Source organism: Carya illinoinensis, chromosome 11 (genome assembly GCF_018687715.1).
Source record: "Carya illinoinensis cultivar Pawnee chromosome 11, C.illinoinensisPawnee_v1, whole genome shotgun sequence".
Lineage (NCBI taxonomy): Eukaryota > Viridiplantae > Streptophyta > Magnoliopsida > Fagales > Juglandaceae > Carya > Carya illinoinensis.
In genome coordinates this window covers 34,085,438-34,103,451 of record NC_056762.1, presented here as the reverse complement: position 1 = coordinate 34,103,451, position 18,014 = coordinate 34,085,438, and the positions used below count along the sequence as shown (strand labels likewise).

The following is an 18,014-nucleotide window of genomic DNA, read 5'->3' as shown; positions in this document are numbered from 1 at the left end:
GACTCATAGAGATTGTTTGTACTCAAGGAGATTTAAACTTTAGACGTGGGAAAGTATACCCCCCAAGCCCAAGGCCTTTACCACTTAAGCTAAACCCTAAGTTCTTTTGAACAAACTTAAAAGATATGTGCTTGAGGCGATAATGGATTAAAACAGAATAGCTCCTGAGTTCATCAGTATTAATAATAGCTGGTACAAAGAGAAAATACAATATTGAACTACTTCTCTGCCAGAATGTGAGGAACAGTAAAATATGTGAATTTTAACCTTGATAAAGAAAACCATTACACCCTTTCCAGTTCAACATCTGTACAGGGATCTCAATTGGAATATCAATATTATCAACCAGAACTGGAGTGAACCAAACGTGAATGAATCTCTTCACCGTTTAGAGATCAGCATTAATTCCAAATAAACGGACCTTGTGCATGTGTGGGAACTTTGCAACCACCAGCACAAAAACTGCAACCGTGTTAAAGAAGAGCATTGGATGCTGGTAGTCAGTTGTGTGCGAGGCTATCAAGTACCTGCCAAATGAAGCAACTGGTAATAAATAGCTAATTCTTGTATATCATTAAGATAGTAGTCATTTCAAAAATATAATCCCGGTCATCTAAAAATTCAACAAATATATCCTCATTTGTAATTAGTTTAAAGCATTCCATACACATTTTTTTATAACAAGGAATCCAGGAGGCCGTGGAGGTTATCCATGTAACAGAGCATGGCAGGTCTCACACAGCAGAACCGTAAGTATTAAGAAACACTCCTTAAAAGCTAAGAGAGCATGTGATGTACAAACAAAGAATTTCGTACAAGAGATAGAGCTCTTCAACTATCTCTTCTAAGAAAGCAGAGAACTGAGTGCTGTCACAGATGCATAGGCATTCCTAGCGATAATGCATATACAGAATTAGAGAGGGAGAGAGGTGCATGGTTTGTCTAGCAAATCAAGTCAATATTCCTTGGAAAAAAAGGGATAACATAAACAAGCAGTGGCAACAAATCAGTCTTAATTCTTTTTTTCTTTTTTTTTAATGTCGGGGAACCTCTCCAAGGCAGGGCCCTTCGACCCACCCTTGAAGACTAAACTCCGGTCTCGTGCACTGCACCCTCGGAAGTATATAGTTGCTATAATCAAACTTGTGTTTCATAATGAACATAATGAACACATCATGAGAAAGCAAAGAACTGGGTGCAGCCACAGACGTATGGACTATTCCTAGCGATAATGCACGCACACACACATAGAATCATTGAGGGAGTTGCACGGTTTGCCTAGCAAATCAAGTCAATATGCCTTGGAGGAAAAGGGATAACATAAAAGAGTATTGGCACCATAAGTTAGACATCAACCGCTTGGCAAAAGTCAAATCAGACTTAATTCTACAATGCTTATCGAGTCTCTGCAATATCCCATGCAGATCCCATCTCCCAAACCATGCACCAAATGAATTTTTTCTTTTCCAAACTAAAAGGATATAGGTGCTATAATTAAACTTATATTTCATATTTTCACTTATATTTCATATTTTTTCTTTTCCAAACTAAAAGGATATAGGTGCTATAATTAAACTTATATTTCATATTTTCACTTAATGAAGAAATTAATTGACGAAACGTGATATACTTACAGGACAACAGGTACCACAGTCAAAAACTTTCTGTTGCGAGTGAGTTGCTTGCCATTGTCTATCTGCTCCCACCAAGTCAACCTGTTGTATATGCCTTGGTCATCGGCAAATGGTGTTCCCTTTTTCCAATGAAAGCAATGGTACGTGACCTGATGAATGAAGATACAGAATCATAATAAGAAAAAAAAAACTTTTACTTATCAAAAATAATAATAATAATATAATAAGAATAAAAAACTTAAAAGTGATTACAGAAAGGTCATAAGCATGCAAAGGGAACATGAACACATAAAATTCTTGTATAAATCATTGAAGGGAATAACTTATTGCATATATCCATTTCCCTGCAAGTAGATACTTGACTTGGAAACAGCATAATCTGGAGAGAAGAATACCATGCAATAAAATTCATAGTCCTAGTCAATACAAGGGTAGTGAAAAACCAAGTGGTGACCACTGACCATTTATCTTAATTCCCTCCTCCAGACAATTTTTCAATAGAAAAGGAATATGTTTCTCAAAACTCAATATTCTCCATATTTCACAAGGAACATTTCCTCCCAAGGATTTCAAGTGTGACCAACTATTTGAAAACACATTGATTTATACACCAAAAAACATAGTTATATCACACAACTCGTCATGATAGATTATGAGATACCTCATTCTAACTAATAAGCAATGTTTTGAATACCGTTTCGATAGCCGTTTCGGTTAAGGCACTGTAACGAAATATTTCGGTACCAGTATCTTTTCAGGATAGTCTATACATAATAAATTAATTATATATGTATAAATTATATTTCAAAATAATATCAATGCAAAATCTTAAAAAATTAAAACACATATTTATAAAACTCAATAATACCTTTAAGTTAAGAAAATAGTCTCCAGATGTGAGGATTGAAGTAAAAGTTCTGAAAATAAAAAAAAAACAGAATTTTTACATTAATTACAAAAATTCCCTATTTTCGACTGGTACCGGTACGGCCGGTACACCAAAATCCGGCCGGTATTCGACCCGGTATGAAAAAGAGGCATTTTCTGTACCAGTCACTATTCCGGTACGAGAAATACTGGCTGTAGGAAATTCAAAACATTGCTAATAAGTGATAAGGATTTGTCATGCATGGCATTCCAAATTACTTAGAAACGAGAAGTTTTTGTTTTTTATAATGTTTCCAATGGGGTTTCAGTTGTATTAGTGACTAGTCCTTTTGGAATAGGCCTAAATGTGCCTTGGGCCTTTCTTGGGACTTTACAAATGGTATCTGAGTCTATCCCAACTAGATTTATGGGACTTGAGCCATGCTACCTACAGCAGACAGGCCCGATGAGGACATCGAGAATTTAAAGGAGAGAGATTGTAATACTCCATACTAACTGATAAGGGTAGGTAGTGTATGAGATCCCACATTATTTAAAAATGAGAATTTCTTGCTCTTTATAATATTTCCAATGGCCCTCCGACTGTACCATTGACTAGTCCTTTTGAATTATAAGCTCGGATGTGGCTTGGGCCTTCCTTGGGACATTACAACTTAAAATCAAAAGATTGATAAATTTTATTTAGGATATAGGGAATACAATTTCTATGGTCAATATTCTACTGTTCTAGTAACATATCTAGGTCTATGTTGATCAATGTCTCCTATTTGTAAGTTACTAAAATGATGGTAAGAACCTAGACAGGTAAACGGGATCCACGCAGCCTATCCCAACAGTTAGGATTACGACTTAGTTAATTCAACTTGAGCGGAATTGAAAAGCCAAAGCAGTTCAATTCAAAAGTAAGAACTACACATAGTTCGTCGACGCTTAAAAAAATGTTCAACGCCCATCTTGGCATTGAAGATCGTAATATCCCTAGTTTATAAGATAAAAATGTATCATTCAGAACGAAAAAAAAAAAAAACAACTTACGTATATTACTAACCCTTCTAGTCACCCTAGAATATACCATATACCCACAAAGTCTACGGTTACAAACTCAGAACTTTTCTCACATAATTGTCAGAAGTTTTCCATTTTATGAATTCAAATTAACCATAATTAGTGACAAGCACTAATGTATTAATACCCTCTTCCAATTTGATTAAAAGCTTCTATGAATAACTCAGCTGAAAACAGAGGCAAGGTTCCCTTGCTCTTATTAGCACGACGTAAATCTAGCAAGCAAAGAACTTTCTTTATAAACGAAAAAAAGCGATCACACAAATCAAAGACTCAAATCTCATGCTTTCCATATCAAAACCAAAATTAGTTCACCCCAAACCCTAAATCATTTAATAACCTCACCTAATCGTCCAAATTAAACAAAAATAAAAATAATCAAATCGGATAATAAGTAAAACATATTGGTACAACGTTCAAGACAGAACTGAAATACAAATTCGGAAAAAGACCGTCGAGAGAGAGAGAGAGAGGTTACGAGGAAATGAGAGAGGTGGACGATGGTCCAGGCCATGCCAGGGGAGCAATTGAAGACGGAAAGGACGACAAGCCAAGAGAAGAAGACGATGAGAATGTAGGTGGTCCACACCCCAGGGTACGTGAACCACTCGGTGTTCCGGTTCAGATCCGTCGGTGGCACCGCCCTTACGTACATTGTTCAACGGCCTTCTCGCACAGAGGAATACTTAAGAGAATGACGAATTTACTCCAAAACCAGAAAGTTTATTACAATAGAACTCGATCGTCGAGCTGTCGTGTTGATGTCGCGGAAGGGAGAGAAGGGGATTCACAGGGATACAGGACTTCGGAGACGGGCCTGGTTTTATACTTTTCAGCTTTTTTATTCGTACTGGTTATTATTACCCTATTAGGACTAGGAAAGAGGGGCTATCTGTGCGCCCGAGGGGCATTTTTGGAATTCTCTCGAAGTCCAGGTATTTTCCTTCTATTTTTCCAAAAAAGCCTGATTTTTCCGGGTGATAACATGGCAAGCTAATTTAGGACGATTAAATATGGTATTTAAAATCTTACTCATCAGGATAATTAATATATTTATGTTAAATAATTTACAATTCAGAAATTTATTTACCTTGGTAGTAAATTATTTAACATAAATATGTTAATATTTATTATTTTGTTATTCTATGACTACTGATATTTTATTATTTTGAGTTCAAAAATTTGAGTAAGGATATAAATTAAAATTACTTATAAACTAGCTGAATACTTTAGAGTACTGTGATGACAGGCTTTTTACTTTAGACAATAGTTATAATTTAAACCAAACATTCCGTAATAAAAATAATCTCATATGATCATGCTTAGAGAGAGTTGTTATGTTGGTTGTCAAGCCTTTCTTTTTTGCAACGAAAAAGAAATAATAATTTATATTTTTAATTTTCACCCCAAATTATAAAAATTTTTAATTTGCATCTTCAACTTCTTATATTTTTTCGTTTACAGCCTTGGTTAAGATTTAAATGTTAAGATAAATAAAATAAAGTCGTGTGTCACAGTCTTAAAAGATTAAATTTAAATGGATGGTAGAAAATGAGCATATTAATAATTTAGAGTATAACAATTTTTTATTTTATTTTTGAGTTTAGAAAAATGAAAAACGAGCAGTAGTTTTTAGGTGGCGAGTATAATCTCTGGTAATCATTATTTGTTTTAATTATAGGAAAATGCTATTTATCTCCGGGATGAGTTCCGATACAATTTTTTTTTTCTTTTTTAAAAAAAAAAATTAGTGGATTATTTGTAAGGAAAGCTTTTTTGACAGTTTTGTTTTCAAACCAACCAACCAGTTAATGTGAGACGCACCGACTAAAATGGAATCATTGGAATGGAAACTCAAGAAAAGGTTGTTGGTACCAGACTTTTCAAAAGATATTTAGATGTTATTATCTTATAAATAATTATGGGTGTATTATTTTCTGTGCACGCCCGACCCAAATAGATGTGGGAAATAGCTGCAATAAGACATGTACTTTAACCTAATAATCTGGTCGGTGGGCAAACATACACGTACCGTACAATGAAAACTAAAATTAAGGTTTCAATTCAAAAGAACATGTAGGAGGACGACGCCTCTTTATTTATATTAACCCTCACTTGGGTCAGAGAAAAGCCTCTAAACAAACAAACAACTCACCTTATAAATAAAACACTCATACCCATAACAAATACACCACAAATCAACGCTAACTATATTGGATAGAAGCCTTACCCAATTTATCTACTTTATACATGCCTTTTAACTCACGAGAAAACTGACCATCATCTTGAAACAATTTGTTCACCACCAACGCACCTCTTTGTGCCAAAAAATCAGTAACTTTATTACTTTCTCTAAAATAATGATGAATGGAAAAATCAAACTCATCTAAAAGAATCAACAACTTATCTAAAAAATTTCAAAAATACCAAACTGTACACCCTTCAGCCAGAATCCAGGATACTACCACTAAAAAATCATATTCAATGTCAACTGCAAAGAAACCCAGATGCTTACAAATCAACAAGCATTCTTAAATCACCGGCAATTCGGCTTCATTATTAGAAAAATTGCTAAAGAATTTAGAGAAATAAAAAACAATCTTACCCGCACTATCCCAAAGAACACCACCCCCACCGCCACTACTTGGGTTGCCCATATTACTCCCGTCTAGATTTAATTTAAACATGCACGGACTCGGTTTGGACCACCGAACTATATGAGTAGACTTGAGTCTCTGTTCCCTGATCTAAACATCTAAACGTTTTAAGGACCTGCACATCCAAAGCTAACAATTTATTCACTTTAGTAATTTTACTAACTAGTACCTAGACCCAATGCTTGATAGAATTCCAAACAACTCCTTGTCTCTCAGCTTTACCCTTCATTTGAGCAAGATAACGCCTCCTCCACAATCTCCAAATCACAATTGTGGGTATTAAACCCACCAGAACCCCAAGTTATGCCTGCTGAGAGGCTCGGTTAAGCCAAGCTTGCACTCTCTCACGCCAGCGTTGCTGAGGCAAGAAAGGAACCCCAATCTCAGCCGACACATTCTTCCATACTTCTCTCTCAAACTTCCCACTACTCAAAACATGTTCCAAGTCTTCAATGTGGCCCTCAACAGAACGGTTGCAGCATGAAACTAGAGGAATTCCAATTTTCCAAATCTGTTTGTCGATGTTCAAGCAGTTAAAAACTGCTATCCACATGTATAATGAAAGTTTTTTTTTTTAATCCACTTATTCCAAACCCACTTCATCCATTCAAATTTTGGCATGCTAACTCGAATTAAATCTCATGCTGACTTAGTCGAGAAAACACCATTTTTATCCGGCAACGAAACCAAAAAATCCTTGGCTTCCTTCAGCGACCCTATGGTTTCCATTACATCTCTCACCAACTGATCCCCAAACAAATTTTGCAACCTTTCCACATCCTAGATACCTTGGAACACCATATCCTTTATATGTGTCGTCGGATCTTCAACTCTATCGACCATTGCATCTAAGGAGCTATCACCTATGAATTTATCATACTACAAGGAAAGATTACCTTCCCTTCCTTTCCATTTAGAATTATGTGACAAATTTGGCAAGCCCTCAACTATTTTCTTCCAAAACATATCCACATTTTCCATTTGCATGATACCTAAAAAAGAAATGATATTTACAGTTTTAAAGTATATTAAAATCGCGCACTTCTTTTGAAAAATTTAGATAAATCTACGATTCATTTTAAAAAAAAAAAAATGCACGAAACTTGCATACTTTAAAACTATATCTAGTATTACTTTACTTGGAAACCATGATGATACAAAATTTGAAAATTTTCAGATTTAATAGTCATATCAGTATTTTTTTTTCCTTTAACCAACACAAAAATATTGTCTTAGTATTTAGCATATTTGACACATTTTAAAAGTGAAAAATACTGACACAGTAATATCCCAATTCTTTAATTAAAAACGAGATTTAAAATTTTGAAAACAATCTACACATTAAGAACTATTGAATCCTTTTCCTATGAACTACATGGAAATGAAACAAAAAAGAAATCAAATAGAGACTAATCCTATCAAAATACATGAATGGGATGAGCACAAGTCTAAAGTCCTGCCTTTCCATAAAATAATTACACTGCAAAAACATGGAGTGAGATTTCAAAGGCTAGCAGTGGCATTGTTAACACTGTCTAAGCCCTGCCCTAATCTTCTCTTCGCAGATTTGGTTCTGTAACACCAGACCTCAACAGCCTCACTCAAGTCAGGAAACTGAAGTTGCTCGGTTCTCATCCAGTCTACCAGAATATCAGCTTGATCATCCGATGGCAATACCAATATTAACGAGACTATCGCCCCTTCGATGTTCTGGTAGAGGTCTTCACTCATCTTGTAATGAAAACTCGTCTCCTCGCTGCCTTTTGCATCCAAGAGAGGCTTCATCTTCCTTATATAAGGAAGCCATGTCTTTAGCAATTGTGCTCGGTTTGGTGCTGGAAGAATCACATTGCCATAGCCTACTGCTTCCAAGACTTTACTGGTAATTTCTATCAACTTTGCTTTCACATGACACAATTGAGTTTCTTATCTTCAATGATCCCCAAAACATTATCAGAGATTTCAAACCCACTTAGACACAAAGTCCTTCATTAAATTCATCTTGGGAAGTATGTTACACATCCATTCAATATCAGATAAAGGCAGCAAAATTGTATCCTCTGTTGTTTCACAAGCAAGTTCTGACTCCAAAAGCAGGGATGATAACATTTTTTCAAATGAGGAACAAATCTCGGAAAGACCAATTCTTACCACCGATTTGACTTCATGGTCCGCTGTAACTAATGGTGTCTCTTCATCTTCCCCTAGCATATATTCAACTTGTTCTAGAGCAAAGGTCTTTAGCTCATTTCCAAATAGAGGATATGGTCCACCAATGGACATGGCAAAAAGAATTGCAGTAACAAAAACATTTTTTGTGGCACTTGAATCAATGGGTTGGATCCTGGCTAATATAGGCATGGCTATTGGAACCAATTTCGTGACTGCTTTCAAAATTTGCTCATCTTCCTTGTCCTCACAAGGAACGACCTCCAAGCACTGAATGCAGCTCTGTGTGATCTCTTCACAATGTAAGGCAACATCTATTTGCAGAATACCAATGGCAGATTTGACTGAGCCCAAGGTCTCCAGAATTGCCTCTACAGGGAGATACAACAAACTCAAAAGGTTGACATAATCATCATAATCAAACTCTGAACAGTGACTCTCAATGCAAGTACAGTCTGGATGAGAGAGCTGACTGGCAAAGAATTTGCTCCTGCTTCATACAATCAAAAGACGAAGCTCGAATTGAAGTGCAATTGTAGAAAGAAAGGTAAAGAACATAGAAGTTAATTTACATAAATCCCATCCATCCAAACAAAAGTTTTAGAAATGTCATAACTTGATGAATTAATATGCAATGGCTAATTCCTACACTTAAAGACGGAAAAATTAGTACAAACATAGCCACCAATGTGCATATCTCTAACTACAAAAAGATCTTGTACTTGAGATCAAATGCAAATACAAATTACAGTTTCCATAAAGAGCACTGCAACACAACAGCATGCACACTGCACTCCCTCCTTTTTTTTTTTAGTGTCATGACCCATCCACGTCTCTCTCTCTCTCTCTCTCTCTCTCTCTCTCTCTCTCTCTCTCTCTCTCTCTCTCTCTCTCTCTCTCTCATCAAGTTCTTTTTATCATCAAGCTCTCTCTCTCACCAAACCCCCATCTCTCTCATCGAGCTCTCTCTCTCCTCAAGCTTTCTCTCACCAAGTCCTCTTTCTCTTCGAGCTCGCTCTTTCTCACCAAACCCTATCTTTCTCCTCAAGCTCTCTCTCTCACAGCCCTCTCACTTGATTTTCACTTTCACTTTGGTTTTTTCATCAAATTTTCTACATGCAAAGGCACAAAAACATGGAGAATCTGGAACTGGTTTTTGTGTTTTTATATTTAATTGATGAACCTGGTTTGCCATGTTATGTGTGTCGTGTAGAATTTGTGAACGGCTAAGGAGAAGATTTCCTCTTCCATGAAAGCGAACAAAAAATCTAAAAGGGCCATAAAAAGAGCGGATCCCTGCAGCTACAACTATGCCTTGAAAGTTGAAACACTAAAAGTGAGTGCTATCACAAGTTGGCTGATAACAGATTAAGGTCCCTTAAGTTCTTGTTAGTTCGGACGATAATTTGATTGGATCTTTTCTGCTGATAACTGCATCTTAATTGATTGTCAGAATCGGTAGACAAGTCATTATTTTTCAACAAACGAAGGTAGGTATGGAAAGAAAACTACCACTACTTCTTTGGGTACATTCTCTGGTGTTATGCCTCAAAAACTAACAATCCTCTTATCTAATTCATTTCCCTGTCCGCAAAGGCTGAGATACAACCCTTTGTAAGTTCATTATACACAATTGTAACACTTCAAAGGAAAGCTGGACCTTGAAAAATCAAATTTATCAATTTATCATGCATTAAGCAAGTCAGTGCCAACCTAGCGAGAAAGTCCATCATTCCTATGATAGTGCATGATTATTAAGTTTGGAGACTATGAATATCCTAGAATATATGTGAACATCATTGAAATAGTTTGAAAATAGTTGAGAATATCTGAAAACAGTTGTCATCCCAAACAGGCCCTAAGTCACTTTTCTTTTAAACATCCCAACAACAACCATCAAACAAAACCTATTACTGATGAAACCCACACAAAGCTGAACACGACTGACTTAAAAATCTCAACTTTCCGCACCACTCTCATGTCAACCAAGTGGAACCCTGCATTGTAAATTTAATATTGCTAACAACACGTGGTCTGATTGAATTCTGCCGGTTACGTGTAAATTTTAATTTTTGAATAATCTTTACAAGTAAATTTTCGAAACAGATTCTTTGTCAAATGGGCAAACAAGAGCACAACCCAACATTTCTTTCCCAAATTCTTTTCCCCCTCGAGGCTTCAATAAAAATTAAATTCCCCATTAGATGTTGTATCCCAAGACCTCAAAAATGCTAGGGGAAAAAATCAAAAGCCCAACCAGAAAATGCGTAAAGAGCATGAATTCAAAACGATAAAAGTGGATGTTGATGAAGACAAAAACTTTCCAAATGGATAATCTGTGAAAAAGCTACTAACCTGTAAGCTAGGCTTCAACTCCAGAAAAAATAGCCACTTGAAGCTAGTTTACCTTTGCTTCTGAAATTCCTGAGTATGCAGTTGAAGGCCTCCATTAGATATTGGGGACTCTCATTGAATTCAACTTTCTTTGTGAGAGTTCCAAATGACAGATATAACCTTCTGCTACATGTTAAATGCGAGACTTCGAACATGGCCAAGAAGGGTGTATTCGGTCCATTCAGTAGGGGTATACAGAAAACTGCTAAACCGATCTCCACCAACGGAAATTGACTGTCAAACGTTGGAACCGGCCAACATTGGCAAAAAGTTGGTTGGCAGTCGAGTGAAATACATAGGAACCAACGTCGGCCAGTTCGGTTTAGGTTCTTCAGTGCGAAAAATCGCTAAACCGACCAACCAATTCATATAAATATTTTTTTTTATACATATATAAAAACGACGTCATTTCACTTAAATGAGTTAAACAACATCATTATAAGGCTTGGAAGTTAAAAAATATATATATATATATATATATATATATATAATAGAATGGTGCCAACCAAACGGTGCCATTTCAAAATGAATTAATAACCCCTCACCCCTTTTCTTTTTCTCCGTGTTGTCTTCTTCCTCGGTTGTTCTTTGCAACTTTCTTTTTCTTCCATGGCAGACGACAACACAACACAGATGCCTTTTTCTTCAGTTCCTCCTCCTTCACAAAAGATGATAACGGTAAATCGAAGACTGCATCAACGCACATCAAGACCGATATGATCGGTTTTCTTTCCTCAAACCCACAGTTTTGGTCGGTGGTGTTAGCTCATGGAAAATGTCGGTGGCGTCTCGATTTGGCGCTGAAACCAACGCCAAACCCATCGGTGTATGGCCCTACCATTCAGTATAAGGGGGTCGCAAACTGAAAATTTCGGTCATCTATTTTGTGGGACCAAACCGAACAGTTAGCCATCGATTTGGTCAGTCCATATGGTTTCGATTTAGTCCATAAATATTTTATGATATATATTATTAATGAAATTAAGTGATCTTTTTAATATTTTATATATGGTTTATAAATATTAAATAATTTCATTGTATATATAGTTAATGGTGATCTCTTAGATAAAAATTACATAATTAACTTATATAATTACTATATAAAATAGTATTTTTTATATATAAAAATATTTTAAAATATATATATACATTCGATCAGTCTCGATCCGTTTCAGTCTAAAAAATTCACACCCTAAGACTAACCAATAAGACTATTGGTCCGGACCGAACCATTCTATAAAGGATGTAGCCCACCACCGAACATGTTCGTCAACTTGCAAGTCGTTTATGGGTGGCATTGGGTGCTTATGACCACTCTAATGCCTAAGTCAATAACTAATGATGGATAATAATTCAAGAAAGTAATTAGATCATTAAGAGTTACCTGTTACTCATATATATAGGCGTAAAGATCCATTGGATCAACACTATAAATAGATTAGGTTCACGTGGTACTTAGCCGTGAATCGTATTCCTAGTAACCAGGGTGGCCAAGCGGGCTATTCGGATGTCTATCTTCCAAGGGTAGCAGGTCGTAGTGGGACTTTGGGCCACGATTTGGGCCAGGCCAATATTGGACTCTCTATTTACTTCACTAATTACCTTCACATGTATGCATGGGGAATTTATTAACTTTAGACTCATTCGCATCCTTGTTGACTTTCTTCAAGGTGTTCTAGGGCATTCCAAACTATGAATTACACCGCGGGGGTCTTAGACATATGGGTTACCCCGCTAGCCCATTCACTCTCTTACTTTGCCGTTTCCACTTACCAAGAAACAAGAAGCGGGAATTTTAAACTTTGGAGGACGTTAGCTAGTAATCATCACTACGTTTCCCTTCAGTCGCATCACTTGGTCAGGCAATGATGATATCTGTTGTTCCTCTTCATCTCCCGGTTCACATTAGTTTTTCTTTTCTTCCCACTTTCCCTTTCTATCTTTACTTTCTTGAACTCCCCTATCGCAACTCATTGCTCTCTTTGTAACTCCCCCATTTTACTTTCCTTCTCTACTACCTTTCTCGTCTTCTAATGACTCAATAGAATGTACCCCAAACCCCTACGACCCCGAAGTCTTCCATCATCAAAGATGTCCCAACCTTTGAAGGGTACGGGTGGCGCTCCTCTCTTATAGCTAAAGATTTGAGAAACTTGCATGAAGAGTATGGGATCCCATATTCGATAGTCCTGGAGCTACCTCACCGTGGTTGCATCGATCGAGAAGGGTTTGCCGAGAAGGTGACCCTCCCTATCTGTGCCCTAACGCACGGCTAGAAATTTCCATTTTTTCGTCCTATAAGCGATGTTCTTGACCTTCTCCATATAGTTCATGCACAATTCCATTCCCATGCGTGGAGGGTTCTCCTATGCTCATGTATTGTATTCTGAATGGTTCTTGAACCTACTAAAGAGGAATACCCTGATTTAACTGCCCCTGAATTCGTGGCATTCTTTTCCCTAAGACCTTCTTCTGGCAATGTTCTGAGCTTTCGTATGAAGGATCAGTGATTGGCTCGTTTTGAAATCCACAATTCGAACGCCAAGTAGTGGAAAAGGAAATTCTTCTTGATTTTTAGCACAGGCTAGAAGTTCCCAAACTCAGAGGCTCTCCAATAGGATTTCCCGATTAGGGCTTCTTGAAGCAAAATCCCTAATGAAAAGGGCCTGGCGGCAGCCCTGGAATCTTTGTCTAAATGGGAGAGATCTCGTATCAAGATGGTCTATGCTTGGGCAGAAGACCATGAGGATGACCTTCAGACTGAGGATCTATTAACCCTAGCCAACATTGACCACCCTTTTTTGGTGATTCCTAACCGTCCTAAGGTCAAAGGGCACATTTTCTTAACCAAGGTCGTGATGTTGCCTTCTTCAACGAAATGAAAGCGCACCTTTTCACAAAAATGCTCTTGTTCCACCAACACAAATGTGTCTTCCCTCGCGGCAAAGATGGGTACCTAGCCTTTTACCCCAAATCGTCGCCAACATGTACATCCTCTCCAGGCCTTAATGACATCGAGAGCTTGATGGGCCAAGCTCTTTCTGACTTGGCTATGGCGTTTGATTTTAACCTCCCTATCCAACTGCTTGATTTGGCATCTAGCCCTACCTTTGAATTCCCTATATTAGAGAATCTAATCGGGGTGGGTGGTGAGGTTAATGTTGATGTTAAGGCTACTTTTTCTTTGAGTTTTGACCCGTTAATGAATACTACGAAATAGGTTAACATGACCCAATCAGTTTCAACACTTTTATGTAAATGGGTTGAACAAACATGAATTTAACCCTTTGACCTAATTAAGTTTAGTATAATTTTATATAAATGTTAAAATCACAATATCTATTAAAAAATATAAAATTAACTATAAGCCCAAAATTACAATCTAAATAATAAAAATATCGAAATTAAAATCCCAACAATTTTACTTTTGGGTATAAAGGTATAATTATTATTTTAATTTTCTTAACGAGTAAGGTTATACAGCGGTCGGTCTGGACCTGAGAAACCGACTGAACCGAGTAAGCAGAGGGCTTGGTTTCGGTCCTAGATTAGTGAAGAATTCAGTCTTCAATCCGGTCCAGGCTTCCTTGAACCAAACCAGACCATACTGACCGAATTTTTAAAATAATTTTTTTTGATTTTTTTATATATTTATTTTATATAATTAGTTGTGTAATTTTCATCTAACCTATTACGATTTACAATAGAAAATTTTAAATATGTAATTAAAAATTAATATTCTATTAATTAACTAAGGCATATTATAATAATATTATCAATTAACTTATCACCAATTCATCATTAACTAATTACTAACATCTACATCTATATCTAATTAAAGTGTATAGATTAATTTTTTGTAAAATACCTAAATTGTAAGTAAATATAAAGAAATTGGTAAATTGTAAATTAACTATCTCAATACCAATTCCCTATTAACTAATTAGTAACATGATAACATCTACAATTCTACATTTATAACTTAAGTTGTAAGTAAATATAAAGCATGTATGGTCCTATAGATGTGCTCTTAATTAAATTATTTATGCTTCTTGCTTCATATACAAATAACAAAATATATGACCTAACTTGCAAGTAAATATAAAGCATGTATGACCTAATTGGCCAATTCCTCGTTAAGACATTAACTAATTACTAACATCTACATCTATGACCTAAGTTGTAAGTAAATATAAAACATGTATGGATAATTAAATTATTTATGTTTATTGATTCCTATAAAAAATGTACAAAATGTAAATATATAGCTCATTCCTCATTATGCATTAACTTAGAATTTAGAATTATCATAATACATTGATGTACTCTAAGTTAGTAACAATGTAACAATTAACATCATCAATATAATTATAATTATACATTTTTTAATGATTTAATTAAATAATTATATTGAATAGTTTACTTAATTTTAATTTTACTAATTAAAATAATTTTTTTATTAATTTATGTGCTAAAAATATAGAGCAAATGAAAATGTATATAGTTACTAAGGAAAGAAATGGCCGTTTAGGTCCAGGAAAAAGGAAAATGATAATTGAGTACGCCGTTTCATGCAACTCATTTTATTTTTTTCCTTTCCCGTATGTTGAAACGGCGCCGTTTAGGATTGTATTCAATCCAAACGGCACAGTTTCAACAATTCTCTCTGTTACAACCCACCCCTCCCCCAATTCCCTCCCAATCCCTCTCAACTCTTAGACTCTCTCATTGCATGAAAACTAAAAAGGAAACCCTTAGGACCCTCATTTCGTGACCATCGCAGCCTCGCAAAGCTTTCCCCACCCCATTTTGTCGTAGGCTCATTGGGCCACCCTCCGATCCTTCGCATGGCTTCTACTTTTCTAATATGTATTTTTAATTTTTTATTTCGTGATTTCATGAATCTAGAAATCTCGATTTTTTCTTGTAAATTTATGATTCATGAATCTGGGTTTTTTGTTGGTGAATCTGTTATTTGTGTGATTTCGTGGTGAATCTGATATTTGTGTGATTTCCTTAGCTAGGTTTCAACTTTCCATACTTGGTCAATCAGTAATCTGTGTTGACATCACTAATATTATACTATGTTTAATGTTCATAGTATGAAATGGGAGCAAGCATTTTAATTTTCAAAAAAGGCAACAGACGACAAATTTGCGGCAGGTTGCATAACGCACCATTACTTTTTTGTTTTCTCCTCATTGCTTGACATTCTAATAAAATAACCACATAATTGTGTATGTATGTATATATATATATTTATATATATACAAATTGGAAATTTTTTTCTTTTGGCTACTATTAGCTTAGGGATCTAAGTTCATTTTCTAGCCTCAGATCTCTCTTTGCTTATGTGTTCGTGTTCGTGTCTGTGCTACTAAATTTGGTTTTCTGCATATTGTGTTTAGTAGCTTAAAAGATCTTTCCATACAAAGAGTTTGTAATTTGTTAGGTTTTATCTTCAAAAGCTTTCCATAATAAGGGTCAAATGAGTTTTGATTAATTAAACAATTCTTGGTCATATATGGTGTGACGCTCCAAAATTCTGTTTGGGATCGGACGGATATTTGAAGCGTCGAGATATGCAACACAAGGTTACCTGCCCCCGTTCATGACATATAAGATGCAATATTCCTAACATGCATCTAACAATATGCAATATTCGCAGCGGATAAATTTTTTCTTTAGCAATACTATGCACCAAATTGAAAATATCTCAAATGCTTAAAACATACTTCATACATAAAAACACATTGAACAACTAAGATCACAACACTAGTCCAAAATGGTTATGATTCAAAAAGTACTAGAGAAGCAACTCCATTGTACAAGTAGTAATTTACGTTAACTACTATATTAACATTGATGTCGCACCGTCGCTTAGTCAACTGTGTCTAGTTGGTCAGCTCATGATCCTCCTTCAAGTCCTGTAACAAGATCTACCATTCGGGAGGAATGGTGGTTGGGACTACCACAATGAGATTTGATTACAAATCTCAGTAAGTTAACAAAAACTTCCACACAGGCTAATGATGCATGGATGACAATAAAAGCATGAATGTATAATCAAATTCATAAGTAATTAAAGCATAATTTGACGTACAACATAGCATAATTGACATAACTTAAATTGAAACGTGAACTGAACTTGACTTGACATGAACTTGATGTGAAACTTGTCTTAACATGAACTTGTTCTGAAACTTGACTTAACATGAAAAATACATACTCCACAGTTGTTGTGGCCCCATGTATTCTACGTATAAATACATACTCCACAGTTGTTGTGGCCTCATATATTCTACACATCATAATGCAGTTAAATACATATTCCACAGTTGTTGTGGGCCCATGTATTTTACACGTCACAATGCAGTTAAATACATACTCCACAGTTGTTGTGGCCCCATGTATTCTACGCATCACAATGCAATTAAATACATACTCCACAGTTGTTGTGGCCCCATGTATTCTACATGTCACAATTGTTGTGTCTCATGTAGTGTATGCGTCACAATTGCTGTAATCCCATACTTCGTGTGCCACAGTTGTTGTGGAACCCACGAAACTGAATGTAACTCAAGATGAAACGTGACTGGAATACAAAAAGACTGAAACCCTGATGTAACATAACGTGACTTGAACATAACTTGAAATACATGACTAACTTGAGATAGAAACATTTCGTAACATGACATAAAATATAATACACAACATATTTAACATAACATACTTGTAACAGTGAATATTACATGACTTGACATACATGTAATAGATGGCATACTTAGCATGATGTACTTGTAATGTACAGCAATACATGACAGAATATATTATGTAACAGATAAAAATTGATGACAGAATAAATTCTGTATAACAGACAATTACGTGATGACTTGGCATGACATATATGATAACACACATACATACACTGTAGTTCCTTTACTTAGTACACATACACAGTAGACTGCTAGTAAGTTAAAAGCGAATTTACCTCGATCTCTGCGTTTCTTATAAAACCTCAAGCGCGATCATGAGGAAGTGTAATTACTGATTCTAAAAGTTAGCACTAAATTACTAATAATTTGAAATATGAAAAATACTAACTTAAAGAGTAAAATTTCCATTTTACTCTCTACATGTAGGAAAATCACTGTTTTATCCATAATTTAAAGATTTTGCATACTAATTCCAAAAGTCACCAAAATTT

At 35.6% G+C, this 18,014-nt stretch overlaps 1 protein-coding gene and 1 pseudogene across 1 annotated transcript; both read right to left on the bottom strand.

Moving 5' to 3' along the window:
- Positions 1 to 147: 147 nt before the first annotated feature.
- On the bottom strand, positions 148 to 4,435 carry LOC122280498 (ORM1-like protein 2). The gene is made up of 3 exons (XM_043091415.1): positions 4,066 to 4,435; positions 1,635 to 1,783; positions 148 to 527 (listed from the first exon to the last, which is right to left on the bottom strand). Exons 1-3 carry the CDS (start codon positions 4,240 to 4,242, stop codon positions 389 to 391), a joined length of 465 nt encoding a protein of 154 aa, XP_042947349.1. The 5' UTR covers positions 4,243 to 4,435; the 3' UTR covers positions 148 to 388.
- Positions 4,436 to 7,747: 3,312 nt separating this feature from the next.
- Positions 7,748 to 11,629, bottom strand: LOC122282413 (annotated as a pseudogene).
- Between the last annotated feature and the right edge of the window lie 6,385 nt (positions 11,630 to 18,014).